Source organism: Syngnathoides biaculeatus, chromosome 12 (assembly GCF_019802595.1).
Source record: "Syngnathoides biaculeatus isolate LvHL_M chromosome 12, ASM1980259v1, whole genome shotgun sequence".
Lineage (NCBI taxonomy): Eukaryota > Metazoa > Chordata > Actinopteri > Syngnathiformes > Syngnathidae > Syngnathoides > Syngnathoides biaculeatus.
In genome coordinates this window covers 2,115,722-2,143,421 of record NC_084651.1, presented here as the reverse complement: position 1 = coordinate 2,143,421, position 27,700 = coordinate 2,115,722, and the positions used below count along the sequence as shown (strand labels likewise).

Genomic DNA, 27,700 nt, shown 5'->3' with positions numbered 1-27,700 from the left:
TAATGGCCAGCAGGCTTTGCGCCATCGACTCAGTGATTGCGTTCCACTGGGCTCCTTACTTGTCGCGTCTGAAACGAGGTGAAAAGAATTCCGTCCATGTTGTCTGTTTTTTAGTGGGAATACAAAAACTCACTGGCTGCTATTTGGGGAGGAAAAAAAAAATGTTGCTGGGGGGGGACTGTCGAAAGAATAAACTTGGATTTATTGCGAATCAAAGAATCAACCGGTCCTTAAGTTTGGTTGTTTGTCAATGTAGCGTGTGACCCTTCTTTTTAAAAATGTATTTTTGCAGCAGTGGACAGCGTCCTGAAAAGGATGACGATCATCGGCGTCATCCTCTCCTTCCGCTCCCTGGCCCAGGAAGCCCTCAGAGACGTAAGAAACACACGAACTTCGACAGTCGGCCAGACGAGCAGAAGTAAAACTCCATTTTTGTTTCGGGGGACTGCAAATGCAACGTCGCGCTACATTTACCGAACAGATCCGTGCAATGCAATCAAATTGTATAAACGTCAAGTGGGACTGAACATTAACATTGTGTTGTTTTCACTTGGTATACACAGTGATGCCTCGCTTTTCAACCGTAACCCGTTCCAGAAAACGGTTCGAGAAGTGATTTGTTCGAAAACCGAATCGATGTTTCCCGTTACAATGAATGGAAAAAGAAAAAAATGCGTTCCGAGCCTAAAAACTGTGGCTTTTTAAAGCATTTTTTTTTTAGCTTTTCCGTATAATAAACTGTATAGTGGAAGTACATGTATACGTTAAATACTTTATATAATAACATAATTTACGAAATAGATTTATTTTGTGCTTAAAATGTATGCTTTAGTAATCGAGTATGCTAGGCTGGGAGTGCATTGGCGTATCTTGGCCCCCAGCCTTGTGTAAGAGAATAACTTAAAACAACCAACTTGCCTTCTTCGGAGCCGGGGATCGATTCGGTAGTCCTCGATAAGAAGAAAAACAAGAGTCACGTCTGTGCCGTAATTCATCAACCCTTGCATTAAAAATAAAAAAAATAATAATAATGAATGTAATCTCCCTGCCACCATGCTGCACATTCTGTGATTGAAATGAAAAGTGTGAGCAACTTTAAATCCCACCGAGGCGGTTCGAGGTTTTTCTCGGGCCGGTCCACACGTCTGGCTCTTTGAAGTGCCGCAGGAAGTTGCACTGCTATCCATCTCCTCCGCAGGTGTTGTCGTGCCACATTCCCTTCCTGGTCAGCTCGGTGGAGGATTTCAAGGACCACATTCCCAGGGAGACGGATATGAAGGTTACACCCGCGACTTCGACATCTTCTCTCTGTCGTGACCTCCAAATATTGACAATGGAAACACTCGCGTCTGAGTCCAGGTGGCCATGAACGTCTACGAGCTGTCGTCCGCCGCAGGGTTGCCGTGCGAAATCGACCCGGCGCTGGTGGTGGCGCTGTCCTCGCAAAAGAGCGGTAAGACACGCACACAACTAAAGGGCAGAGTCATGTGGGCGTGTCCTCGATGTTTCTCATGGTGTGTGTGTGTAGAGAACATCAGTCCGGAGGAGGAGTACAAGATTGCCTGTCTACTGATGGTGTTTGTGGCCGTTTCCTTGCCGACGCTGGCCAGCAACGTGATGTCGCAGTACAGTCCCGCCATTGAAGGTGCGCACAAACATCCGTCTTTTCGATTTTAGTTGCATTGGGGTCAGCCGGAGCCTATCCTGATCATGAACATCGGGACTGCTCAGCGGCCAATCACGAGGCAGATGCAGACCAACAGCAATTCACGCTCACTTTCACACCACAGAAAATCACAGAAATGTGTGATCCAACTCAACTCAACCCACCCTCAGTTTTGGATTTAAAATCACAAGTTATGGAAAGCCGTTGGTATTCAGCTTCCCCCCCCCCAGACTAAGAGAACCAGTACAGTAAAGCCTCAGTTCTCAAAAAACGGAAATAACATAATGCGTGCGGCGCAAGCAGGTGACCCACCCACGACGCGCTTTGTTATTGTCTATTCGAACGCCCCCCCCCCCCCCCCCAAAAAAAAAAAAAAAAAAAACTGAAATGACATAACGCGTGCGGCGCAACCAGCGCGCTTTTGTTATTCTGTATAACGCAGCCTCTGTACGTACCAAGACGTGTCCCGGTAGTGACTCTTGTTTTTCTTCTTTTCTGTTGTGTTGAGAATTTTTTTTCAACATTTTCTTATGAAAAATGAGCTAAGTTTGTGCGATATATAAATAACGTATAGGTCCTCTGAATTCGACATTGGCCTAAACATTTTTATCAACTCCATATTAACCCCCAATCATGGCTCCAAAGAAGGCAAGTTTAAAGTTTAAGTTTAAAGTCATTCTGCACTTTTGTTAATAAGAAAAGTTTACAAGGCTGGGGGCCGAGTACGGCAATGCGCTCCCAGCCTAGCCTGCTCTACTACTAAAGCGTACATTTTAAGCAAAAAATAAATGTATTTCTTAAATTCTTTTATTATATAAAGTATACAAGTACTTCTACTATACAGTTTATCATCATGAAAAGCTGAAAAAAAAGCTTTAAAAAGCCCAATTTTTTCGGCTCGGAACGCATTATTTCTTTTTCCAGTCATTCAAATGGGAAACATCGATTCGGTTTTCGAACAAATCACTTCTCAAACGGTTTTCTGGAACGGACTGTGGTCGAGAACTGAGGCATCGCTGTACTTGGGTTAGAGTACTTGGTGATAGCGAGTATCAATACCTGAAAGGTCGTTGCGATGGAAACGTGTTTTCACGCCACAAAGCTGAGAGATTCAGTTCCTACCTGGAACGTTCTGTACACGTGTGTGAGCGCATCCAGTATCGGAGAATTTTTACACTGGTATTCTCTCAAAAAGGGTGATACACTATTGTTACATTTATTTCAAGAGAGGATTTGGTGTGGGGGAGGGGGGGGGGGCAATGCATGCAATAACTTTTGAAATTGAAGAACATAAAATGAAGCAAACACATTTAGCATGAAATTGACTTTATTTGCTTTTAGTGAACCGCATAAAATGGATTTGAATGAGTTTGACTCGAATGCTTGAACATTTTATTTGGCGATTTGACTGACGTCGGGCTCCAAATAGTCCCGTGATTTCCTAAAAAATGTCAAATATACTTCCTCATTCCCAGTTATTCAAAACCCGAGTAGAGTCGCATTCTGAACAGAAACTGAACATTTAAGGATGTTCCTCCGGTGCGTCGACGCGAGAAGGAAGAGCGAGACCGGGCCGACGACCCCCGCCCGTGTCGCGACTGCGGCGGAAAGCGCGTCGGGAAATGTCATTTACCGCTCCGGTGGCGCGCGAGGCGGCCAGCGATTGATTCATTACGACGCAGCTCTGCCGCGTACCTCCACGTTAAGGTCACTTCCACTCGGCGGCGCTAATTAAAGGTGATTATTCCAAAAAGGGCTGAGCGGAGGAAAGTTGATTCTGTAGCAAAGACGGCGCGGCGCGGGTGTCGTGCGGCGAGCGTCTCGATGGAGTCATTGAGACGCACAGACGCTAACAACCTTGAAATGAAAGGCGCCGTTGTTAATAAGGGCCATTGGAAGAGGATAATGACTCGTAATGGGCTCCTTTTGTTAGTATGCGGGTGTCGCGTGTCTGAAGCACATCGTGCGCGCTCGCACACTGTGCGTTAAATGTCACTTCAACTTGGTGTCAAATACCTGAATAACGTCCATTGTCTCCTGCCTAAATGAACACTTTTGTGTCCTCTCCGTCGTGGCGCCCTCAGTCGGGGACGGCCAACACTTTTGTGTTCGTTGGCCACTTTTGAGTCTTGTGACGGAGAGAACGGCGCAGGTCATTTGTCTATGAGGTCAAAAAAGTCATTAAAGGTGTACTCCAGAGGAAATTTCATTTAAAAATATTTTTAAAAAATTCTCAACACAACAGAAATGAAATAAGTCAGTCTCCAGATTTTGTTTGAAATGTCACTTTGATTCGGCAAGTTCGGCTACTCTCCGGAACGCGACGTCACGCCCGGACAAAATTTCGCCCGAGAGTGAAAAAGCTAGCAAAGATGGCGAGGAAGTGTGTTGCATACGGCTGACTCTGCGCCAAACGCCGACGGGGTCGGCTTACGTGAATGGCCCAAAGATGAACGGAGAGGCAGGTGTTGGACCAGGTTTGTGAAGACAAAGCGGGCGCATTGGACTTACGGATCAGAGTGGACAGTCATGTGTTCCAAACGTTTCACGGAGGACGGATTTGAAAACCCGGTGCAACCTTCACTTGGCAAGTAGCAAGTACGGTCGGTACGTGCGTGTTCAACTGTTTAGTATCGACCTCATTTTTAATGTTAATTACAGATATACATGTCAGCTAATATTTGTATCCATGTGATGTTCAGGAGGTGACAAAATTTGGACACTGTATAAAGTTAGTGCACTGTTGACGCTGAGGTCTTGCTGAAATTGGACTACGGCGGTGTGTGCTCTCGAGTGTTCGGTGCATTTTTTTCAAATACAGGCGAAATCTTTAAACGCAAAACAATACCGAAGATTTCGATTTTTGTTTTACACCGACTCTCTCGCTAGTACAACGACAAACGACTCACCGTTGTGTGATAGCAGCATCAGACGTTTAAACGCGCTTTTGAATTTGATTATTTCGTCAACAAGGTAACAACAAGGTAGATTGTTTTGGGTGCGAAGTTCAACGTCAACTTGGTCAGGTCTCGCCGAATCCCGTCCTCGTGTTGCATTCGTCAACGCAGGATCGAACGTATATGGTTGAATTACACCCGCGTGGGATGTTTTTTTGAACACGGGAAGAATAAAAAAAATTCCTCCTCTTCCACAGAGCATTCCATAAAAACGTCTTCATCACGTGTATGATTGTCTATGTTGGAAGCCATTTCTGTTTACTGGGGTTGTCTAGGTGTGGCGTCACACGGCAGCAGCTTCAACAGAGCATCGGTTTGAAACCGACACGGGAGGCATTCGGATTCCAAAGAAAATCTGCACTTTGGCGCTAATTTATTCATTTCTGTTGCGCTGACAATTTAATTTTTTTTTTTATGAAAAATTAGCAACGTTTGTGTGATATATAAATAACATATAGGTCCTCTGGATTAGGCCGTTTTTAACCAACTCAGTGATCCAACTGCAATCCAAATGTGTACTACCAACAATAAATACATATCTAGTATTTTGGCAGCAAATATTACAGGACTCTTGCTAATGGCAAAACGAGGTGGGCCGACTATATTTTTCCCACCACTTCCGTGAGCGAAACATGAAGGAGGAGTTAGCCCGGCCTGCGCTAACAATGTGTATTTGCCGCCCCCTGCAGGCCACTGTAATAACATCCACTGCCTGGCCAAAGCCATCAACCAGATCGCCGCCGCGCTCTTCACCATCCACAAAGGAAGCATCGAGGACCGCCTCAAAGAGTTCCTGGCGGTGAGGCCGTTTCCTTTTCTTCTCGACCCTTTTGCGACCTCGTGCATCTGCCCACTGGTCTCCTCCAAAGAATCGTCGCCGCAGTTTTGTGTAGCGCGCACTTCATCACGGTGTTCAGTTAGGTTTTGAGTTGTGTGCTGTCAGTCATGTTTAGACCAGTGCTGACCCCCAGTGGTTTACGTCCTCATTACGGCGCGCGTCTTCCTTTAACGAGCGTTGTTTGTGTCTGTGTGCAGCTGGCGTCGTCAAGCCTCTTGAAGATCGGCCAGGAGACGGACAAAATGACGACGCGTAACAGAGAGTCGGTTTACCTGCTGCTGGACATGGTGAGATTCCTTCACGCCAAACCTGGACGACCCTTAAAAGTAATAAAGTATAATACCCTCAAGCCGTGACTTTTTCCACGCGCTTTCAACCCTGCGGTTTATGCGGTGATGCGGCTAATTTGTGCGGGCGCAAGCGGAAAAGGTAAAAGTGACCGGAATATATGTGCCGAGGAAGTGACTTTTACCGGCCATTTTAGTGCTGCGCTCGCGTTAGCACTGCTAGCGTGCTGCTGCTGTGTTACGAGCATGTCTCTGTGATTTTTACCGGCCCTGTCAGCGCCACGCTATTCTTAGCGCCGTGCTAGCGTTAAACTCTTTCTGTGTACCGTCTTTCCTTGTAAATATCTCCCATTTCAAATGTGGCCACTTGTGGCTTTTACGCGTACGCATATACCAAATGGTATTTCCTTTACAAACGTACTGGGTGAGGCTTATAATCAGGTGCGCTCTTTAGGCCGCGAATTACAGTCGACTCATACCGTCATATGAAAAGTCTGTCATATTTGAAAAAACAAAACAAAAAACATGAAAACCAAGCTATGTTCACGAATAACGGATGGAAGTCTCAGAGGCCGCACGAAGTTTATTTTAATGACGTACGAAATAAACGACGAAGCCATCAGCAAAGAAGTGGCATTAATGCTATAAAGTACTTCTGTCATCACTGGTTTGCAACATTGAAAATGTCATTTTTATGAATTCAGAGACTTCTTGTTTCTCTTAAAGTGTTGGGCTTCCACAAAACGCACAAGTACACTTGTATTTCGTTTTTAAAAATATTGCATGGCTCTTTTGGAATTACATTTTCAAATATTTGCCGTTCATGCCTCTCTCAGCCTAATAAAAGGTTCCGACCCCTGCGCTAACCGGTCCGCAATCAGTCGTGTTTTTGAAAAAATGGAATCGACCCAACATTCAATCAGAAGCTGAGCAACAATTGCGCAGATTCATTGTAGTTGTTTTGTGTTTGTGTGCAGTTGTTAACGCGCGTTGCGATTGTGTGCGCAGATTGTGCAGGAGTCCCCGTTCCTGACCATGGACCTGCTGGAGTCCTGCTTCCCTTACGTGCTCCTGCGTAACGCCTACCACGCCGTCTACAAGCAGAGCATCAGCGCCAATGCATGAACACACACAAACGCACATTCCGTCTGCTTCCTGCGTAGACGCACAACTGACACTACACAAAAACACGCCTTGACACATTACAGCGTTCCTCGCCTCATTCCCGATTCACTACTCTCGATTTTTACGTGAAAACAATCCACTGTTATTTGCTGAAAACTCCAAATAACTTAAAACGCCACAATGTCACGCCTCAGCCATGTCTAATGGAAAAGTAGTGCTTTGGCACCACCTTGTGGCATCGATTGGAAGCGCTGAACCTTTCCGGGGGTGCGTCAATACCGGCAGCAGGGCTCGGTCCGCATCCCACGCAACTTTTGGGTGATTGCAGTCGGAAGAAAATCTGTTCACTTCAACATAGTTCCTTGGTGCCAGGAGAAATGGTTTTGTTGCTTTGTGCAATTTTTTTTTTTTCCAGCAAATAACAAAGGATCAAGTGTTAAAAAAATATTAAAAAGTTGCAGATAAATGAATTTGCAAATGCCGAAACACAAAGATAAAGGGAGGGGGGGGGGGTCAATGTATGTACTACTACCAAGTAAAAAAAAAAAAAAAAAAAAATACAGGTACACAAGTACCTGCGATTGCTGACCAACATGTGACACACACACACACACACACTAGCTGGATGAAGTTGGGGATCAGTGTCTACATTTTTTTTTTTTGAATTTTTTTAATTATGACGCTGTCATGATGTTGCTCGACCCGTCGTAACCATGGCAACACTTTACAAACATGAGTATTTGTTATGCAAGGACAAAAAAAAAAAACCTTATAAATACATAGTATATATAAATATACAGTATATATATTGCGCTGACACTAAACTATTTGAGCGCCGGTGACGGATTTGGATGATTTTCTTGTTTGGGTTTTTTTTTCTTTCGGCTCGAGGACGACGTTTTGCTTGAGCTTTGTGTACATTTTCCATTTATGACGCAGACTGTCGAATCATTTCATAGTTAAAAAAAAAAAAAAACCTCTTCAAAGTCACGCGCGTACACTTGTAACATGGTGATTTATTCTTTTCTAGCTAGTGGTAACCGGAACTCTTTGTGTCTTCGAACAAAAGCAAAATGATAAAAAACAAAACAAAAAAAACAAAACAGGTTTTGATGTGAAACTCAACTGGTCTGTTTTTACGTTTTCTTACTTTTGCAATTTGCCAAATGTGTGGACAAACACGACATGATGTTTTTTTGTGAGGATGGGGGGGGGGGGCATTCTTGTAACATAAGTGCAGTGGAAAGAAAAACGCCGGGAAGCCCCTCGGCGGCTCTCGGTGACGGTTAATAAAGTACAAGTGAACACGTCCGACTTTTTGTCTCGTGCTTTGCGGCCGCAGTTCGGGAAATGCGTCAGCGGGTGGCGCCCTCTGCACATTCCTCCACCCTGGACTCGGTCTGACGTTCAGTTTCTACTCATAGTAGGAAACGTGTGGAATTTTGATTTCATAATGTTATAGTACAGGTAAACAGAAAGTGTTGTATGGAAAATAGTCATGCTTTCAATACTGTTATGACGTGATTATGGATTTTTACGGGCATAACGGCCTTCTGATGGAATCCGTCTCTGCAATGTGGCCTGCGACAAAAGGAGTTGAACACCACCGATATGAAACAATTTCAAAATCAATCCAATGTCCCCAAACATTTGAGCTGGTGTTTTTTCCAAGCCACTTATCCTCACAAGGGTCACTGGAGTGTTTGAGCCTATCCCAGCGAGCTTCAGGCAAAAGGCAGACTACACCTTGCACTGGTCGCCAGTCAGTCACCGGGCAGATATCGACACCATCACTGAGCGGGAATCGATCCCGCGCCGCCCACACCAAAGGCAGGCTTGTGTGCCGCTACACCATCAGTGACTCCTCCAATTTCAGCTATTTGAAATTTTGTCCGACGGGTACGCGTGCTAGCACTGAATATTGTAAACCGGCCCCCACCCCACAGTTTGAAAACCACTGCGCAAGCGGGTGTTGCGGTACCTTCGTATGTTTTATTCAAAACAGTCAAAAAGCGTCTTCGTCATCCCGACGCTTGACGTCGACCTCTTCGTCTTCTTCGGGTACGGATGATTCAAGTGCACCTGCAAAAGAAACGTAGCGTTTGTTAGCCAATTAGCATCGTTCCCGGGGTCAAACAGACACCTTTTGGCATCCAGATACAGACAGACCGCTATGAAATTATCTTTTGCCGATACTTTGAAAAGACGAAGATCAATCATGTCATTCAACTGTCCCGTGTTTCTCCATCATACAGCCAACCGCTCCCTTCGTGTCCCGCCCCTCCCTCCCTGATACCGGTGGTCCCGTCCCTGGGGAATTTCTTCCTCTTCTCGGTCGCCACAGTTAGTCACTTTTTCCCCAAACAAAATCACGAGAAAAATCACAAGTTTGGTGATTAATTAGTCGATGGGAAAGAAAACAAAGAAAATCTCATTTATACATATTTTACATACAAAGCGGCAAAAACCTGAAAAAATGTTTGACCACGAGCGCAATTCCAATCACTTGCGTCGCTAATCAATTTTCGCCATTAATCCCAAAGACAAAAAAAAAAAAAAGACCACAAGCTTTTTGTTGCACGTCCATTAAAGAAATGAAACGTGTAACGCAAATATGAGAAGTAAAATAAACTGGTTTATGATGCGCCATCAAGCTGAAAGATATGCATAAACATTCATAAAATGGACATTTGACATTTACAGGGCCAAAATTGATTTCAGCAGTTCTGTCTGAAGATCTTCAAGTGATTTATGAAAAAAAAAAAACAATGGCATGATGATTTAGCAGGCGCTATTGTTTTGATTTGCGGATGATGCAGAACAAGTCAATGAAATAAGATTTGAGAAGTTTCTCGCAAATTGTAATTCACAAACTTATGACAACCGTAATTCCCGGCCGACGGAGCGCACCTGGTTGCAAGCCTCACCGAGTACATTTGTAAAAGAAATACCATTTGGTGCGCACATACGCCGCAGGTGTCCACATTGAAACATGAGATATTTACAAAGAGAAAGAGTTTAACGCTAGCGCTGACGCTAACAGGGCCGGTTAAAATGAAACTTACCCGTAAATATCATTTAGACACGCCAGAAGCACGGCAGGAACACGCTAGCATAGCGCTAACGCTAGCGCACCACTAACAGGGCCAGTCAAAGTCACTTCCTCGGCACGTCCCACCGGTCTCATTCTTGCCTTTTCCCCTCGTGCGCCCCCTTGCGGCCGTTAGACGGCAGGAGGCTTGAAAACACGAAAAAGCAACGTCGGGCCTCATTTGCAGACTTGAATCCAAAAAGCCGCTTTGAGCCACGAAAAAAATCAAACCACACACGGGACAAGTTGCACGTTGGCATTTCATAAGAGATTTTTATTGGTCGGTGGTGCGCGTTCACGTTCACGATCGGACGGCGCGATGATGAACTGATGCGGCGGCGGCGGGGCGCGAGGAAGAGGAAGGAGAGGCTGAGGAGGAAGAGCGGCGACGGCGGCTACCGAGAGACCGAGTCGGGACTGGAGACTTCTTTTGGGGACTCGCATGACATGTCTGACGAAAAGGAAGCAAGAAGACCAGAACAGGACAGGACAGGACAGGACAGGACAGACGGAAGACAAACGACAAGTTAGTTGCATTCAAGTCTTGGTGAGGTCACACAAACACACCGCAAAACGGTAGAGAAAAAAATATTGGAAGCAACATTTTCTATTTGAAATGCTTTCAACTTCTGAGGAATTTGAAAATTCCAAAATAATGATGGAAATCCACACGAGTTCCAACAAGTTCTGCTGCTTGGACAAAAAAGATGTCAACGCAATCAAAAGATGGATTGCAGGTCAATTATTCATCATGATTAACTTGTTTGCAAAGCCCTTTTGAAGATCGGCCTGACGTCTTTCCCTACATTTTGGAAACTGGCAATTCACTGCCATTGACGGTTATATCCGTCCGCTTGAACATGTTTATGAACTTCCACTCATATATCAAACCAATACAATTGGAACCAGATGTTTACATCCAACCAACCATTTTCTTAGTCGCTTATCCTCACAAGGGTCGGCGGGTGTGCCGGAGCCTATCCCAGCTGTCAACGGGCAGGAAGCGGGCGGGGTACGCCCCGAACTGGTCGCCAGCCAATCGCAGGGCACACGGAGACAAACGACAAGTCGCGCTCACAATCACACCTTGGGGCAATTTCGAGTGTCCAATTCATGTCGCATGTTTTGGGGATGTGGGAGGAAACCCGAGTGCCCACCCGGAGAAAAGCCACGCAGGCACGGGGAGAACATACCAACTCTACACAGGCGGGGCCGGAATCGAACCAGGGTCCCCCCCACTGTCTAACATGAAGTCATATTCAAGTTTTCCCGTTTTAGGTCAATTAGGATTATTTAGCAAATTAAAATTTGCCAAATACCAGAAGAACGATGACTAAAAAAATGAATTTGCCTTAACATTTTGGATCAGACGAGTCGGCGGGGATTTTTGTCGTCCCCCCCCCCCCCCGACAAGAACCGGAACGATGACTAAAAAAATGAATTTGCCTTAACATTTTGGATCAGACGAGTCGGCGGGGATTTTTGTCGTCCCCCCCCCCCCCCGACAAGAACCGACGTAAGCGAGCCGGGCTCGTACGCTGCCTTGCTCGCGCACACTCGCTGCACAAATCCCTCCTGGAGCAAAGCAACCCCACGACGTGATTCCGTATCTCACAGTTGGGATGGTGTTCTCTGCACTTTTTCCCTCCAAATCGAACGATGCTCATTATGGCCGGTCAGTTAAAATATTGTCATTATTTTGATGGACACAAAAAACATAATTTTTCTTAAAATGCTCATTAAAATATTGAATATATATATACATAATTTACCGGTTGAGCTTCGGCTCTGCGCCAGGCCTCTCTCCTGATTGGCTCGAAGTCCCGCCTCGTTCCCGTTGGCTTCCTTCGGCCCGTTCTGATTGGTCCACGAGCAGGCGCTGGCATAGAGCTGCGCTGTGATTGGACTCAACTGGTAGTCCGGCCCCCCCGGGGGGTGTTGCTCCGCCTCAGCGTGAAGATCTGACGAAGACGACGGCAGCCCCTCAACAAACTTGCCACGGAATCAAATCCATTTCGGTTCATTTCAAAATTTTCTACTCTTATGCAGCGGACGCAAATTAAATAAAATATGCAGCAAAGTAAATCGGCAAGTTGAATTAAAATATGCATTGAAAATCATTTGAAAACCATTACAATACAAGTACATTAAAACATTAAATGAAATTAAATTTCCATTGGAAACGACACCTCACATTAAAAATACATTTGCAGAGAAAATACTTTGTAAATTTTAGTTTTAAAGATATTTAAAAAATAAAGAGATAAAGAATAATATTGCACAATGATTTGCAGCAAAAATAAATTAAATACGATTTGCAAAAAAGCAGGTTAAGCATTGAATTAATGAAACAAATTGTTATTTAATTAGTTTAAATTGCGTGTATATTGAATTGTAAATGAACTACAATTAGCAACACATTAAAATATGCTAATAACTACATTATGAAATAGAATTAATATGTGCATCTCAATACATGTAAAATGAATTCAATGATGCCAACAAAATGAAATGTAATTTAAATGTGCTTGTGAAAAAAAAAACGTTTGATTCAAATGTACATACAATTATTTGAATTATAATTAAATGAAAGTCCAAGTAATTTCAGTTAATAAATTAAATAACAGTAAATATTTGTAAAATGTGCGTCCAAATTCATTTCAAATGTACATCAAAGAAATAGCTGAGAGAATTACATTTATACATAAAAAAAATTCATCAAAATGGCGTGAAATTGAACAGGATTTGGAAAAAAAAAAAATGTTTTCAATGATGAATTCTTCCGCGGGGGCAACTCGGGCAGATTTCGGTGCTGCTTCGCCAAACGCTTTCGATGCGCCGACGCTGCTCGTTTTGCTTTTAGGAGCTGGCGAGAGCGCGTTGCACACTTTGCCGATCAATACAAGAAAAAAAGCTTTTAAGGCGCTCGCTCACTCACTTCCTGCCTCCGTGTGCGCTCGCGACTTGGTCGTCGTGTTCGCGCTGCGTCACAAAAACAACGCGCGGCTTCTCCCTCAACGCGTTACGATTCCAGCACCGAGAGCCGCTCATCCTCACGAGGGTCGCGGGGAGTGCTGGAGCCTATCCCAGCTGTCATCGGGCAGGAGGCGGGATACACCCTGAACTGGTCGCCGGCCAATCACAAGGCAAATAGAGACAACCAATCACAGTCACACCCACGGGGCAATTTCGAGCCTCCGATGAAGGTTTTGGGGAGGGCGGCACGAAAAGTGTTGGCCTGACAGTGCTCAGGTCCCGGGTTCAATCCCAGGATTGCCTGTGTGGAGTTTGCATGTCCTCCCCGTGCCTGCGTGGGTTTCCTCCCACATCCCCAAAACACGCAACTCTCCAAATTGCCCCAAGGTGTGATTGTGAGTGGAAACGTTTGGTTGTCTCCACGTGCCCTGCGATTGGCTGGCGACCAGTTCAGGGTGTAGCCCGCCTCCTGCCCGATGACAGCCGGGATAGGCTCCAGCACTCCCCACAACCCTGGTGAGGATAAGCGGCAAAGAAAATGGATGGATGGATGGATGTTTTGGGGACGTGGGAGAAAAGCCACACAGACAGGTGAATTTGTAACTTGCTTTCTTTTCGTTTAACAATGTGCACGTTCCACCGGAAGTCGAGATTCGAATCCCAAACTTTCAGGCTGTGAGACAATCGTGCTGTTCCCAAATCGTTGCTCAAAAGTTCCACGTGAACTCGTCACCTTTGCACTTGACGTGGGGCAAAATTTGACAGCCACGGTGCCGGTTGGACGAAAGAATGGCCTTTTACCTTTCCTGGTGGGCGGGGCCAACGTGCTTCGCCTCCTCTGAGCGCCATCTACAGACTGACAAACACACGACTTACGACCCGGACTGCTGCGTGCGCACGTGCTCGGCGACAAACCTGCGAGCCGCCGCCTGCGTTGTTCTGATCGCCAGCTTCTGCGCGAGACACAAAACGGCAACACGGAGCTTGTTGATTCCAAAATCGTGTCGCAATGAGAACAACAGATCGTTTCAAAACTTTCTTTTTGCGATGAACGACCCTCGTGAGGATGAGCGGTAAAGAAAATGGACGGATGGATTTGCCTTCAAACCTATAAAGCTCCATTGCAAAAGGAAAAAAGGAGAAGTCAAACATAAAGTGCGGTAATGTGGTTGCACAAGTGTACACACCCCAATCTCTCACCATGCATAACACAACCTGCACTCACTCTTTCTGGAGTTTTACCCTGCAAAAAACAATAAAAGTCACCTCAACCATCCCAATGATACGTCACATGATCGCCGCAATTGTTTTTAGCCTCTTGTGAACTTTGTGCTATGATGTCATAAAATGTATTTTGTGAATTACAGTACAGTGGTTGTCTCACGGCTTGGGTTTTGCATTTATTTTTCTAATCTGTTCTCAGTTGGGCGGCACAGTGGGTCAGCTGGTAAGGCATTGGCCTCACAGTTCTGAGGTCCCGGGTTGAAATCCCGGCCCTCCCTCTGTGGAGTTTGCATGTTCTCCCCGTGCCTGTGTGGCTTTTCTCCGGGTGGGCACTCCGGTTTCCTCCCACACCCCCAAAACGTGCAACATTACTTGGACACTCTAAATTGCCCCAAGGTGTGATCGTGAGTGCGGCTGTTTGTCTCCATGTGCCCTGCGATTGGCTGGCGACCAGTTCAGGGTGTAACCCCGCCTCCTGCCCAAAGTTAGCTGCGATAAGCGGCTAAGAAAACGGATTGATGGACGTTCTCAATTACCTTGCCTGGATAAATAAAGGTTGTTTGAATAAATAAATGGTTCTGATGAACCTCAGATGAAGTCCAGCGGTTCCAGTAGGCTTTTTCTGTCATTTATTGGTTTTTTTTTTCCCCATGTATACACCGCAACGTACTCGGTGACCTTCTCCAGTGCACGCTTGATGTTGTGCGGACGCTTTTACACGCGGAAGGCGAGCTCACTAAATGGAACGCGGCCCGGCGCTCCATCAGTCACACACGCACACACACACACACATATACACATACACGCGTGCACACACGGCAGCTCAGCATCCATCAGTCTCGTCTACACACTGACTGACGTCACTTCCAAAACGCTGCTGCTAAAATCTAATAAAGGTTCCATTATAGAGCCCAGCGCCCCCCCCCCTCGAGCCCCCACCCCGTTCATATTCAAAAGATTCTTTATTGACACAAACAGTGTTGCCAAAGCGCAAATGACCGCTACTTAGGTGATGTGTGCGTGTGTGTGTGTGTGTGTGTGTTACCAGGTTGTCTGTATATTTGCAGCGTTGCAGGCGTCGGCCGTCTGCGACGTATCTGGGGGGGGGAGGGGGGGGGGCAATTAAAGAACGTGTCAAACACGTGCACGCAAATATTAAACGTTTAGCAAAACAATCAACAAAAAGACTCAAACTGGCACACAAACACAGCACGTAGTGTAAGAGCAAGTATTATTATTATTTTTTTTTTTTTAACTCTGAACTACAAGGAATGATTGTCAAACGTTCACAAATTTGTTTAGTGGAAAGATTTCAGACATTAAAAGCGCCAACGTGGCTGGACAGGAAGTCCGAGAGGCCCTACAGGAAGTGGAAAGAAGGCCTCGCAAGCTGACAAATGAATGTGCTTATGTTTACGTGCATTATAATGTATGGTGTATCCATCCATCCATGATCTTTGTCGCTTATCCTCACAAGGGTCGCAGGAGTGCCAGCTGTCAACGGGCAGGAGGCGGGCGGGGTACACCCTGAACCGGTCGCCAGCCAATCGCAGGGCACATGGAGACAAACAGTCGCACTCACAATCACACCTTGGGGCAATTTAGTCTGTCCAATTGATGTTGCATGTTTTTGGGATGCGGGAGGAAAGCGGAGTGCCCACCCGGAGGAAACCCACGCAGGCACGGGGAGGACACGCAAAGTCCACACAGGCGGGGTCCGGGATCGAACCCTGGAAGCGTGAGGCCAACGCTTCCCAGCTGATCCACCGTGCCGCCCTGTATGATTTATTGTGAAATAAAGATTGAAGAATAAAATACATTTATATGCGGTAAAAATATAATTATCAAAAAATGTTTTGGACAACTTCCTGTTTCCATCTTCTGAATATCAAAGGGGAACAATTAATAATTAATCTGCTTGAAAACAGCAAGAAGAGCAGTATTGGTTGTTTTGTGATTTAAAAAGAAAAAAAAATTCAACAGCTGTTTTCAGTGGAAAAATCTTTGCGCGTAGACAGGAGATTTAAATGAATATTAGAGCACAGATTTGTTTATGAAATACATTTCACTCAGTCTGCGATTGACTGGCAAGCAGCTGAGGGTGGACCCCGCCTCCTGTGCGACGATGCCTACGTAAGGTGACCCTCGTGAGGATAAGTGGTGCAGAAAATGGATGGGTGGATATGATTCAGTACACATGCAAGTTGAAGCCAGAAGTTTACATCCACGATGCAAAAACGCACATTCCATTTTTTTGAAGTCAACTTAGACTCAACCTCTCGTGTTTCGGGTCAGTCACGATCAGCGAAATGATTGAATTTTGTTAAATGGCACAATAATGCAAGAGAATTTTAGAGCGCGTGTCGGTGCAGGACTCGTCGCGCTGTGGATGATGACGCTTTCTCACCATCTTCAAGCAGCATCTTCACAAGGTCTTTAGCTTTTGTTCTCAGGTGGCTTCGCACATTTCGGACCCAAACACGTTCACCTCCTTCCAGAACGGTGTGATGGCTGCACATTTCCGCGATGTTAATAATTGCGTATAATTAATCAAACAGATGAACGTGGCACCTTCAAGCATCTGGAAATTGCACCCAAGGATGAGCCAGACTTGTGGATCGCCACGATTCTTCCTCTAATTTCTTGGCTCGACTTATTTCGATTTTCCAATGATTTCATACAAGAAAGGGGTGTGTTTGAGCTGTGGCCTTGAACTTTTTATGTATGTTAACTTTTGACCTTGTAGAAAAAAATACAATCATTTTAGGAAATTGTCATTATTGTGGCAATTAACAAAATAAAATAATGTTGATGTTCCTTTTTGCACAGCATATGTAAATTTCTGGCTTCAAATGTATATATGACTTAGTGTTTATTATATAAACACATACCTTAAAACAACAATTGTATATGGTGAAAATAAATTGCAAAAATGAAAATAACTTTGAAAATGTGTTACAAAATATAAATGATCTAATATCAACTATGCTAATATACTGCAGAAACATTTTAAAGTAATTTTTCTTCCACTTGACAATTTTGAGTTCTTAGTAGCGAAACGAGGGAATCATAAAGTTGCAGTAGGATTATTTTTATGTTAATATTGACTGGTGCGATACTGACTCAACAAAAATGGCCGCGACACAGATCATCATGCACAAACAAACAAACGCCACATCATTATTCAAACAAGAAACTTATGAATTATTGAATAAATTGCCACTCATCTCCACAACACATTTGCAGCATGGAAATCTTGCATTTGAAAGACAAACAAAATGTTTGCGTTTCCATTCAGCGGGACACGAACACGACGCTTTGTCGGGCCTCCCACGAGAATGCAAACGTGACATGATGTCATTTGTGGATTCTCATCATCATCATCTTCATCATGCGTTGACCACCAAATGGCGAGCAGTGGGAAGCATTTATTAAAAGCCACGCAAAAATCGACGCGCCACTGCGGTGCGATTTTGAAAGTTACGCTCGTGTTGCTCAAGTGCAGTTGTTAATTTTTTTTTTTAATGTCATTTAAATATATACGCAGTTTTGCTTGTGGAGAAATGTGACACACACACATGCTGAGATTCGGGGTAGAGAGGGGCCCCGTCGGCGTGCGGCCCACTTACGTGTTCGGCGGCCTGGGGGTCCAAGTGTTCCTGCAGCGGCGGGACGTCGAACTGGATCTTCTTGGGACTGCTCGGCTCCATCGCAGTTCGACGCTCGCGCAAACAAACAAAGACAGACAGAGACAGAAAGTGTGTGTGTGTGTGTGTGTGGTGAAGAGGGCGTGGCCTGGGGCCCGGTCCATGACTGAACACACAAACGTTGGCACGAGCGCCGTCAATGCCGCTTTTTATATTGCCACCGGTGCGACTCCTGCTTGACGTCCAGGGGCACATTTTCATATGCAAAAAATGCCTCGCACGCTCAAACGGCGCCTAGTTTTCAAAAGTTAGCGACGATCAGAAAGATTGGACGTCACTAATTTCATGCAGGCGGAAAGCCTCGGCCTCACGGTTCTGAGGACCCGGGTTCGATCCCAGCCCTCCCTGTGTGGAGTTTGCATGTTCTCCCCGTGCCTGAGTGGCTTTTCTCCGGTTGGGCACTCCGGTTTCCTCCCACATCCCAAAAACATGCAACATTAATTGTACACTCTAAATTGCTCCAAGGTGTGATTGTGAGTGCGATTGGTCGTTTGTCTCTATGTGCCCTGCGATTGACAGGCGACCAGTTCAGGGTGTGCCCCGCCTCCTGCCCGTTGACAGCAGGGATAGGCTGCAACACGCCCGCGACCCTCGTGAGGATAAGCGGCTAATAAAGGGATGGCTGGACAATTTCATGCAAATGTAACGTGAACCACAAGATTTCCTGATCCTGATCACTGATAACGACACCCCAGCAGAGCAGTTGGCGGTGGCCCAATTCATACAAATACAAATTCCCATTCATAAATTTCAGTGCATAAACGGTCCCGGTTATCAATAAACTCATCACACTCGTCGCGTGGAACAGTTCCGACACGTTGTCAAATTGCTACATATTCATTAATATCTGAGAATGAAAACAGCTTATTTTGCCACCTGCTATACTGTGCACAGCAGTTCACAGATCCCTCTGGTGTACTGCGACAACATAATGAGGCTCTTTCCAGTCGAATTAACGGTAAAGACACACAAAGAAGCGATAAAGGGAACGCTCGCAATAGGTTTTACAATTTAATGAGCATCTCCAGGAACCACATCATCAGGTTTTCGCCCATCGAGTCTTTACGGTTTTCACCAATTCCTGACGTGGACTACGGGGACCTCCGATGCCGCGCCGACGCCGTACCTTGGCCGGCGCCGCCCGCCCCTGAAGAACGGACTTGAGAGGGGCTGCCTGTGCGAGCTGAACGAGGGCAAAAGCAAACGCTTGAGTGCCACAAAGTCCAATTGTCGAATTGCCAAGATTTGGACTTTGCATTTGATATTGCTTTGAGTTTTTTTTCATATACTTTTTAAATTGATCTCTGAAAAAGTGGTCTGCATGTTTTTTTAGATTTCTTTTTATTTTCAAGAAATTTTGAGATTAATTGAAAGAGGACAAAATGCAGATAAACCATTTTTTTAATATTCTGTTTTTAAAAGGTTGAGAGGAAAGTAAATTATCTTTTTTTAGTCTTTTTTTATTTTTAATTTTCAAACTTAACCTTGATGGAAATTTTTTTTTTCAAGACTTTTGACATTAAAACTTAAAAATTGGCATATCTGCTTTTATTTTGAAACTGTCTTGAGATTTGAAAATGTTTTCAAGTTTATGATGTGAAATTGGAATAAAAAAAATAATCCAAATCAGTTTAAAATAGCTTTCTATTTTACAGACAAAAAATTAAATGTCAAAATGGAAAATGACAAAAGCAATTTTTTTTTTACAAAATGTGTTCATGTATAATTTTTTAATATGTACTTTTAAGTCTTGTAAAATGTAATTTGTTTTAATAGTACAGAAAGTATGAAGGATTTTTTTTTTGGGGGGGGGGGACATTTGACATTTTCCAAAAAGTTAAAGTTGCAGAAGGAAAAACAAGAAAGTGTAGGAAAAAAAATTCTACTGGAGACGCTTAAACAAGTAAAAATGACAACAATAATAATGAGAATTGTAATATTGGAAAAGCGAGTCTCCATCATCTCAAACTGCTGCTGTGCTTCCCCCCCCCCCCCCCTCACCCCACACGTACAATTTGGGTACACACACCACAAGGCGGCGGTTACCTTGCCCCGCGTGCTCAGCGGCTCCCCCAGCAGGCGCTTCACGTTCACGCGCGTCTTCGTCGTCGTCGTCTGGGCGGTCGTCCGGGGGTCCTGCTGCCCTGAGGCCGTGTTTGCGCTGCTTGAAGCAACCCGCGCACCGGGATAGAACCGGCAACTCCGGAGCGCACTGGGCCTGCGGCGCAACAAAGACTGAGTGAACTTCTTTTTACGGTGGAGAATTGAACCTCGGATTTGAGCTCAGTGAGCGTTTGGCGGCGTCGCTACCTCGGCTGGCTTTGCACTTGCTGTGACTTGCTCCTCGCCGCCTCCTGCACACAGAGTTGAACAACTAAGCCTCAACAAAAGAGGGCAAAAGCACACAAATCAGGAATCCAAATACGCGCTGGAAATGTGACCGTTGTGTGCTCGTCGTCCACCGGCCGCCGCGTCCATCTCTGGGCGTGCGCTCGCCTACAAACGCACTTTAAAACACACCGACGCAATGTTTGCTTTTGCGTCGTCGTCATCTGACAAACCCGAAGCCACCAAGTCAACGGGGGGTGGGGGGGTGGGGCAGGTTACCGGACAGTAGTTGTACAACTACAAAATATTTGGTTGTCACTAATTTCCATTACGGTGGGTGGAATGGTGGATCGGCTGGTAAAGCGTCGGCATCACAGTTCTGAGGTCCCGGGTTCAATCCCGGACCCGCCTGTGTGGACTTTGCATGTTCTCCCCGTGCCTGCGTGGCTTTTCTGTGGGTGGGCACTCCGGTTTCCTCCCTTATCCCCAAAACACACAACATTAATTGTACACTTTAAATTGCCCCTCGGTGTGATTGTGAGTGCGGCTGTTTGTCTCCATGTGCCGTGCGATTGGCTGGCGACCGGTTCAGGGTGTACCTTCTGCCTGTTGACAGGTGGGATAGGCTCCAGCACTCCCCGTGACACTCGTGAGGATAAGCGGCAAAGAAAATGAATGGATGTATAATTTCCATTACATCAGATTGCGAATCCAATTGATCCAAGTCAAGCAAGAAAAATGGATCTAAAATTATGACAGAAATTCTCTCTCTCATTATTGTGGCAGTTAACAAAAATGAAATAATTTCGGTGATCCTGACTGACCAGAAACATGAGAGGTTGAGTCTGATTTGACTTCAGATAGTAAGAGAGAGGAAAAAAAAGCACAAAAAGCACAAAGTGTAAATTTCTGTATTTGGATCTGTTTTTATTTATTATTCCTCAAACATGAATGCTATGAATGAGATTTTATTGTTTAGGGGAGTAATTTGTCAGGAATGCATCAAAGAAAACAGAAACCCTCATTTGACTCCATCCGATGAACAGCAAAAGCGGTAAGCGAGCCCGGTCATTCTCGCGCAATATGAGATCTCCATAAATGATAAAAAGTACATTATTTCAGTACTCGTGCATTAAAGTTTCAAAATTCCTGCCCAATTGTCATAATTTGGGGTGTTTGCTGTTGCTGTGTTTGCTCAAATCATTAAAATTATACATAATCCAGCCATCCATTTTTTAAGCCGCTTATCCTCACGAGGGTCGCGGGGACTGCTGGAGCCTATCCCGGCTGTCAACGGGCAAGAGGCGGGGTACACCCTGAACTGGTTGCCGGCCAATCGCAGACACACTCGCAATCACACCTATGGGCAATTTAGAGTGTCCAATTAATATTGTGTGTTTTTGGGATGTGGGAGGAAACCGGAGTGCCCACCCGGAGAAAAGCCACACAGGCCCGGGGAGAACACGCAAACTCCGCACAGGGAGAGCTGGTATTGAACCCGGGTCCTCAGAACTGTGAGGCCAACGCTTTTCTGCTGAACCACCGTGCCGCCCAAAAATTATACATCATCAAAAAGTAAAATCCTAAAATATGAATTCTTTACTCTGCCAACAAAATGGAAGTTTTTGACACTGGTTTCATTTATTGCGACGTACGTGCACAGGTTGGAATTTCGGTGGGGGGGGGCCTCACCCACCCCCATTGTGTGCGCGTGCGTAACTCTGAACTGACCTCGTGAGCGAGGCGTCGTACTCGAGTCCTGTCGGGCTGCTGCCACATCCGGGATTCAAAAGCTTTGCGGGCTTTGCGCTTCCCCATCAAAACACACACGTGCGCACACACACAGATACACACACAAAGCAGTAGGATAACATATTTCATAAATGAGCTGCAAGGTCTCCTTCAATTATTTTGTTGTTGTTGTCCACTTGTTTGTTGTGTCCTTAAAAATATTTTCACTTTTCGACAGGCCATTTTACTCACATTTCGTTTGAATTTTGGTGTTTGACTACAACAAAGAAAATGTTTGGCAACAATTTAATGGCACGAAAGAAACAAAGCAGACATTTTAGGGGACTTGCTGCATGTTTTTTTGCATTTATTCTATCAACTGGAAGTTACAATTTTCAGTCTGCTCAAATGTATGCGTTATGTACTGCATACAACTTTTAAAAAAAGCTGTTAAATAATAAAAATGGAGACAAGGTCAATGAAGAACTTGGAAAAAAAACTGCAAGAAAGGAATCAGCAATGAAATATAATTTATTCATGACTTTATTATGGGGGTCATCATCTCCTGGTGGGGGGGTGATTTGTGATTTTGAAGCATTTTTAGATTTGCCGTTTAAAACCACCAGATTGAATGCTGAGTTGGTCGCCGTAGCAACAGAGGAGACACAATCCCTCCAAAAAGGACTTTTCCCGCTCAAGTGCGCCGCATGCAAGTACCACCGTGCATTGCGGCACTTCCGCGTCGGCCACGTTGGGAATGGCTCTGCGTCCGCGATTTGGCGGCGACGTGGCCGTCGTGTGACGTCGTTCCGACGTGCAAATTTTCAATTTAGTGCTCCAAACGAATCCCGCTCGAGGCAACACATTGGTTCAAGTCTATTGGGCCAAAAAAAAAAAAGGGAAAGAGTTCTTCCACAAATATGTGGGACTGCGTAACAAGGACATTTTAATCATTCCGCCGTTGACCTTTGCAACGAAATGGCGTCTCGTGTCCACACGAGCGCGCCTTGGGAGGGAGCAAAGAAGGCGGCCATCTTGGTCCCGCTCGCATTCGCGCCTCAAGTTCTGCGTTCCAGAGGCAAAGAGAAATAAATTACTGGGAACGCGTCCAAAGTGCTCGTTTGCAAATGGAGCGGGAAATACACTCGCGCCGTCCGCCGTCCGAGTGACGCCATCCGACCTTCGTGCGACCTTCAGATGGACAGCTCCGCGTCCGTGTCAGTGGGCGTGGTCTCGGGGGCCGCCCCGCCCCCTCGCTCTTCGGGGATGCACGACGAGTTTGCCAGCAAACCTGGAAGACGCACGCACGCCATCGCATATTCAGCTTTGCTAAGCGACGCGAGCCATTTACGAGGCTCAACTTTGGCAGACAGTGAACAGTGTACAGTCAAATAAACATACATCAAGGACAATTACATATTTGTTTGTATTCAAGCAAACTAAGCCTGTTAGCAGAATGCTAACACATAATGCAAAAGGCCATTGACGGGCAAATGAACGTAGCATTAATGTTGCGGTAATTCAAACCCTGAAAGCAAAGAATATTGGAACACGCGCTGCAGAAACACGCTTTATAAATACTCACAGGCATACATTCTTTGTCCTCTGCAACGAGACGAATACTATTACTCCATCTTAAAGGGAAATTCCGGTGGTTTGCATGAACAAAGTATCCAATTGGTCATGTAATATGTACTCCATCTTGATAATGTGATGTTAAATCCTCTCTCATTTAAGTGTTGTGAAGATTTTTAAATCGACAATTACGAATTTTTAGGCGCGCCGCCATTTTCGCGAGTCACGTGACCTACGTGCGCAGATGTGACGTGTTACGTGGGGTTCTAAACGCTCGATTGCATGGGACACCGTTATGCCCGGCGCATATTTCTCAGATTTTTCCTCATCTGATGAAGAAATCGCAGTACCGGTTGATCGGGAAGATGGAGGAATACTTCCGGACAGACAAGCATCTTTTACGTGTACATAAAAAGGCAAAACCAGAAATTTGCCATTTTTTTCTTCTTCTTTCAGATGAAGTTGGGAGGGGGACTATTAAACTATTTCTATGACAAACAATGTCATTGTCATTTAGGCAGATTTTTTTTTTCCCTTCGGTTTTAATTCCTAACGTAAGGCCAGTTCACCTTTATACGTCGACTGAGCGTCATAAACGGAGCTGTCCGAGCCGGCCCGGTCGCGCCGCGGTTTGGATCGCTGACCCCCGCCGGAGCCTTCTTTGAGCGCGCCGCACCTGAACAACACAAACGAAGCACGCATGAATCCACAACGCCGTGCGCAAAAACATTCACAAAGGCAACGAAACTTGGACAAAAGAAACAAACATGGAGGTGATCATGATATTTTTAAAAATGAAATGAATTGCAAAACGTCCGCGTTTGGTCTGACCTGTCCGAAGCGGACGTTCCAGGGTGACTGACCGATCTTCTCATCTGGAAACGAAACATTTTGGATATCCGTCAGGCTCGTACGCCGTTGCTGACATTGGGACTGTGTGCGTCTGACCCTTTCGGGAGGCGGCAGGTGCGGCGCCAGCTTGTGCTGCGCCAAGTTCATGCACTCCTCCAGCGTCCTGATGAACGTGGCACACGTGGCGCGGAGGAGCGACGCCTGACCAAAATATTAGCACGCCCCTTGACAAACTTGAAAAAAGCACAAGTCGTGGTCTCGTTTTTTTTTTTTTTTTAATCGTGTTTTATTGGAAACCTCGGATGTGGGCGTGTCCTCGGGGTCTGCGCCGCTCTGGGATTGGATGGTTTGGACCTGCTGGACCAGGAGGTCACAGTAGAGACGCAGCTCAGACATTTTGGTCCTCAGGCAGTCCGGACCTAAAGCGCGCACACGTACACATTCAATGCGGCGAAGAATCCGTGAAACTTACACTAACAACCCAGGCTAAACCAAGTTCCTCCCTGACATCCAAAGATCTTAATCTAACAGTGGATGTCTCCAACATTTTTTCTTGACACCAAATAGTCCTTTTTTTAAGGGTTTTGGTGCAATCCATGAGCACAAAAGCATCAAGTAAGTGTGTGTGTGTGTTTTTTTTTTTTTTTTTTAGCAAACAGTTGACCATAAATTGCACAGGAGAAAAGAAAACACAAATAAAACAAGTTAGCCACAAACAGGTTCTCTATATTTCTGTGTGGGATTGGTATCAAGAGAAAGAAATAATCCCAGAAAACCCCCCAGAAAAATAACCCCTCCATATATACACAGGGACACAATAATTAAAATCACAAATGTGATTTTTGTGAGCTTTTGGGCGGTCTTCCGTTGCGTACCTTTGTGTTTGTGGGCGTCCGAGGTTCCCGCTTTGGACGAGCCGAGCGCCACCAGCCAGCGTTGTCGCTCCGCCGCGTTCACCGCCCTCACGTAAAAATGCTGCTCGCCGGGAATGATCAGCTCCAAGCGCGTGGCGTCGCTCGGGTGAACTGAAAAGTGGCAAAAAGGTCAGCGGCGTCGGCCGCACCGCGTCGCGCGACCTCTTCTGACGGCGGACCTTTAATGTCGCACACGGACATCTTGATGGAGCCTTTGCTTCCTTTTCCGACGTCGTCCTCGCTGTCGTAGTACGAAATGACGCCGTTCGCCAGGACGAACCAGCGCGGCTGCCAGCCTGCCACGCACGTGAAAATCCACATTAGAAATTGGAACGTGACATGAGAAAGTCATTTTTTTAGAAATCATATTGGCCTGAAAAATAAATTTAGTATGATGCACAGTGCATACTAGATATTGTTTGGACTTTATTTCAAGTTTACGATAGTGAGGACAGTTTATTTAACTTCTTCGACAATGTTACACACTCCCCTCAGACATTGGTGGTAATAAAAGGAATGTAAATAAAGCACATACTGTTTTTTTAAAGCCATTTCTTCACATCTGCCGTTGCTTGTTATGGTGCCTTGTTGACATTTGGGTGCACACTACTGTATATATTTATACGTTTAACTAATAAGTCACATAATGAAAGTGTGTGACTGATCATTTTGATTGTTAATTGAACAATAGCCAGATCAAAACACTCTATATTACTTATGTATGTAGTGCTTCTGCTTGAGTTAACATTGCCATTCCTACACAGTGACAGTCAGCTGCAACCCCCCCCCCCAAAAAAAAAAAATATATATATAAGAATAATATTGATTGGTGTAACCTGAACACACAAAACAGTACAGGCACACAAGGTACCAACCAGACTCACCGGTCATGTAATTGGTCCATTTGTAGAGAACGCCCTCCATGTTTGTATTATTATTTGGTTCAGATTATCTTGCTGTGACAGCTGCTAACAGGCTAAAGCTAACAGCCTAGCTTAGCGGCTAATGGCAAAACAACAACAACGGTTACGCTTCCTCTCCAAGACGTCCACATTTGTCGGGCGAGCGTGAATACAATTAGCGGGCATGACGTCGCTCTTCATGAGCCCTGTTGCTCACTTGAGCTCAAGTAAAATAAAAAAAATAACACATGACGCGGGTTCGGGGACGACGTGCGCGTACACGCATCGGAGCGCGTGCGTGTGTCGAAAAATAAGTAAAAACAATCGATTACTTGATCAGCAACACGATGAAATGTGCGCATTGTTAAAGATGAAACTTTTGCGCTTGGAGACCAACGATGAAATTCTGAAAATATGCTTACTTATGACGTGGTGATTTGAGTCACGTGCGTTACCTCGCAGAGACACAGGAGGGCGCCATGTCGCCACTTTGTTTCACATTTGATTGTGATGGGTGAGCTCGTTTTATCCACAAGGTAAAAATGTACTTTTAATCATCCATCCATTTTTTTTAGCCGCTTATCCACACGAGGGTCACGGGTTGCCGGAGCCTATCCCGGCTGTCAACGGGGAGGAGGCGGGGTACACCCTGAACTGGTTGCCAGCCAATCGCAGAGCTACTTTTAAACATATTTCAAAAACCATATTTCTTCATCCACAATCACACCTAGGGGCAATTTAGCGTGTCCAATAAATGTTGCATGTTTTTGGGATGTGGGAGGAAAGTGGAGAGCCTGGAGAAAACCCATGCAGGCATGGGGAGAACATGCAAACTCCACACCGGCGGGGCCAGGATGGAACCTGAATCAAAACCATTTAGTCATTGATAGATCATGAACAGGTCAATTTATAAACCGCGTCCGTCTTTTGGCACACGGTTTCAACGCTTATGTATTTTGTGTACTTGGGAAACAAATGTCGGATGTGACTTTAATTCATAAAGTCCTGCTTTGATTTGAAAAGGGCCGCTTGCTGTTGTTGTTGCCAAATAATTTATACAAAACGCCTTGAGGAAGAAAAAAAAAATGTTTTGCTCGCTTGAATGCGTCTGCGTGCCAATGAAAACACCGAAATGGGTTCAGAACCAATCAGGAACCGAATTTTGCAGCAACGACGTCAATACTGAAGAGTTTCTTCAACAAACGACAGACAAGTTAGCACGTCCGCCTCACAGTTCTGATGTCGCGACATCAAATCCAGCTTGGCTTGTTTGGAGTTCCCATGTTCTTCCCGCACCTTCTTCTTCTTCTTCTTCTCCGCCTCGTGCAATTCCCTTCCAAGTACCAAAAACGTGCGTGGGAGGTTCACAGAGGACTGTAAATAGCCCGCAGGTGTGAACGTGAGTGTGAATGGCTGGCCATCAGCCAAATGAAATATTTGTCAAATGACAGAAGAGTAGTTTGGGGCAAAAGTCTGAAACGATTGTTGTCAGCACACGCCGAAATTCTCGCAGGATGGCTAACGATT

General features: G+C 45.3%; 3 protein-coding genes across 8 annotated transcripts in view; 1 reads left to right on the top strand and 2 right to left on the bottom strand.

The window, feature by feature from the left end:
• nckap1 (NCK-associated protein 1) overlaps positions 1-7,431 on the top strand; it is a 28,853-nt gene extending 21,422 nt beyond the window's left edge. For both annotated transcript variants that reach the window (XM_061837369.1, XM_061837368.1), the window contains exons 25-31: positions 293-375; positions 1,199-1,279; positions 1,360-1,453; positions 1,529-1,645; positions 5,313-5,422; positions 5,659-5,748; positions 6,757-7,431. In XM_061837369.1, coding sequence (XP_061693353.1) covers positions 293-375; positions 1,199-1,279; positions 1,360-1,453; positions 1,529-1,645; positions 5,313-5,422; positions 5,659-5,748; positions 6,757-6,873 — 692 coding nt within the window. In that variant the 3' untranslated portion in view covers positions 6,874-7,431. The remainder of the gene's footprint in view (positions 1-292; positions 376-1,198; positions 1,280-1,359; positions 1,454-1,528; positions 1,646-5,312; positions 5,423-5,658; positions 5,749-6,756) is intronic.
• On the bottom strand, positions 3,018-22,054 carry LOC133509911 (protein phosphatase 1 regulatory subunit 1A-like). 4 transcript variants are annotated; one of them, XM_061837391.1, is made up of 9 exons: positions 21,931-22,054; positions 20,182-20,225; positions 17,794-20,089; positions 15,210-15,261; positions 13,856-13,893; positions 13,742-13,796; positions 11,737-11,925; positions 8,855-8,955; positions 3,018-3,827 (listed from the first exon to the last, which is right to left on the bottom strand). In XM_061837391.1, exons 3-8 carry the CDS (start codon positions 18,070-18,072, stop codon positions 8,879-8,881), a joined length of 690 nt encoding a protein of 229 aa, XP_061693375.1. In that variant the 5' UTR covers positions 18,073-20,089; positions 20,182-20,225; positions 21,931-22,054; the 3' UTR covers positions 3,018-3,827; positions 8,855-8,878. The 4 variants fall into 4 exon arrangements, with proteins under 4 accessions (XP_061693375.1, XP_061693376.1, XP_061693374.1 ...); XM_061837392.1 differs by lacking the exon at positions 3,018-3,827 and having other exon boundaries at positions 7,579-8,955; positions 17,794-19,054; positions 19,918-20,089; XM_061837390.1 differs by lacking the exon at positions 3,018-3,827 and having other exon boundaries at positions 7,579-8,955.
• Position 22,055: 1 nt separating this feature from the next.
• On the bottom strand, positions 22,056-26,743 carry LOC133509910 (pleckstrin homology domain-containing family A member 3-like). 2 transcript variants are annotated; one of them, XM_061837388.1, is made up of 8 exons: positions 26,596-26,743; positions 25,451-25,567; positions 25,233-25,382; positions 24,655-24,776; positions 24,454-24,558; positions 24,337-24,380; positions 24,075-24,181; positions 22,056-23,221 (listed from the first exon to the last, which is right to left on the bottom strand). In XM_061837388.1, the coding sequence occupies exons 2-8, from the start codon at positions 25,470-25,472 to the stop codon at positions 23,124-23,126; spliced, it is 648 nt and encodes a 215-aa protein (XP_061693372.1). In that variant the 5' UTR covers positions 25,473-25,567; positions 26,596-26,743; the 3' UTR covers positions 22,056-23,123. The 2 variants fall into 2 exon arrangements, with proteins under 2 accessions (XP_061693372.1, XP_061693371.1); XM_061837387.1 differs by lacking the exon at positions 26,596-26,743 and adding an exon at positions 26,156-26,584 and having other exon boundaries at positions 22,058-23,221.
• Between the last annotated feature and the right edge of the window lie 957 nt (positions 26,744-27,700).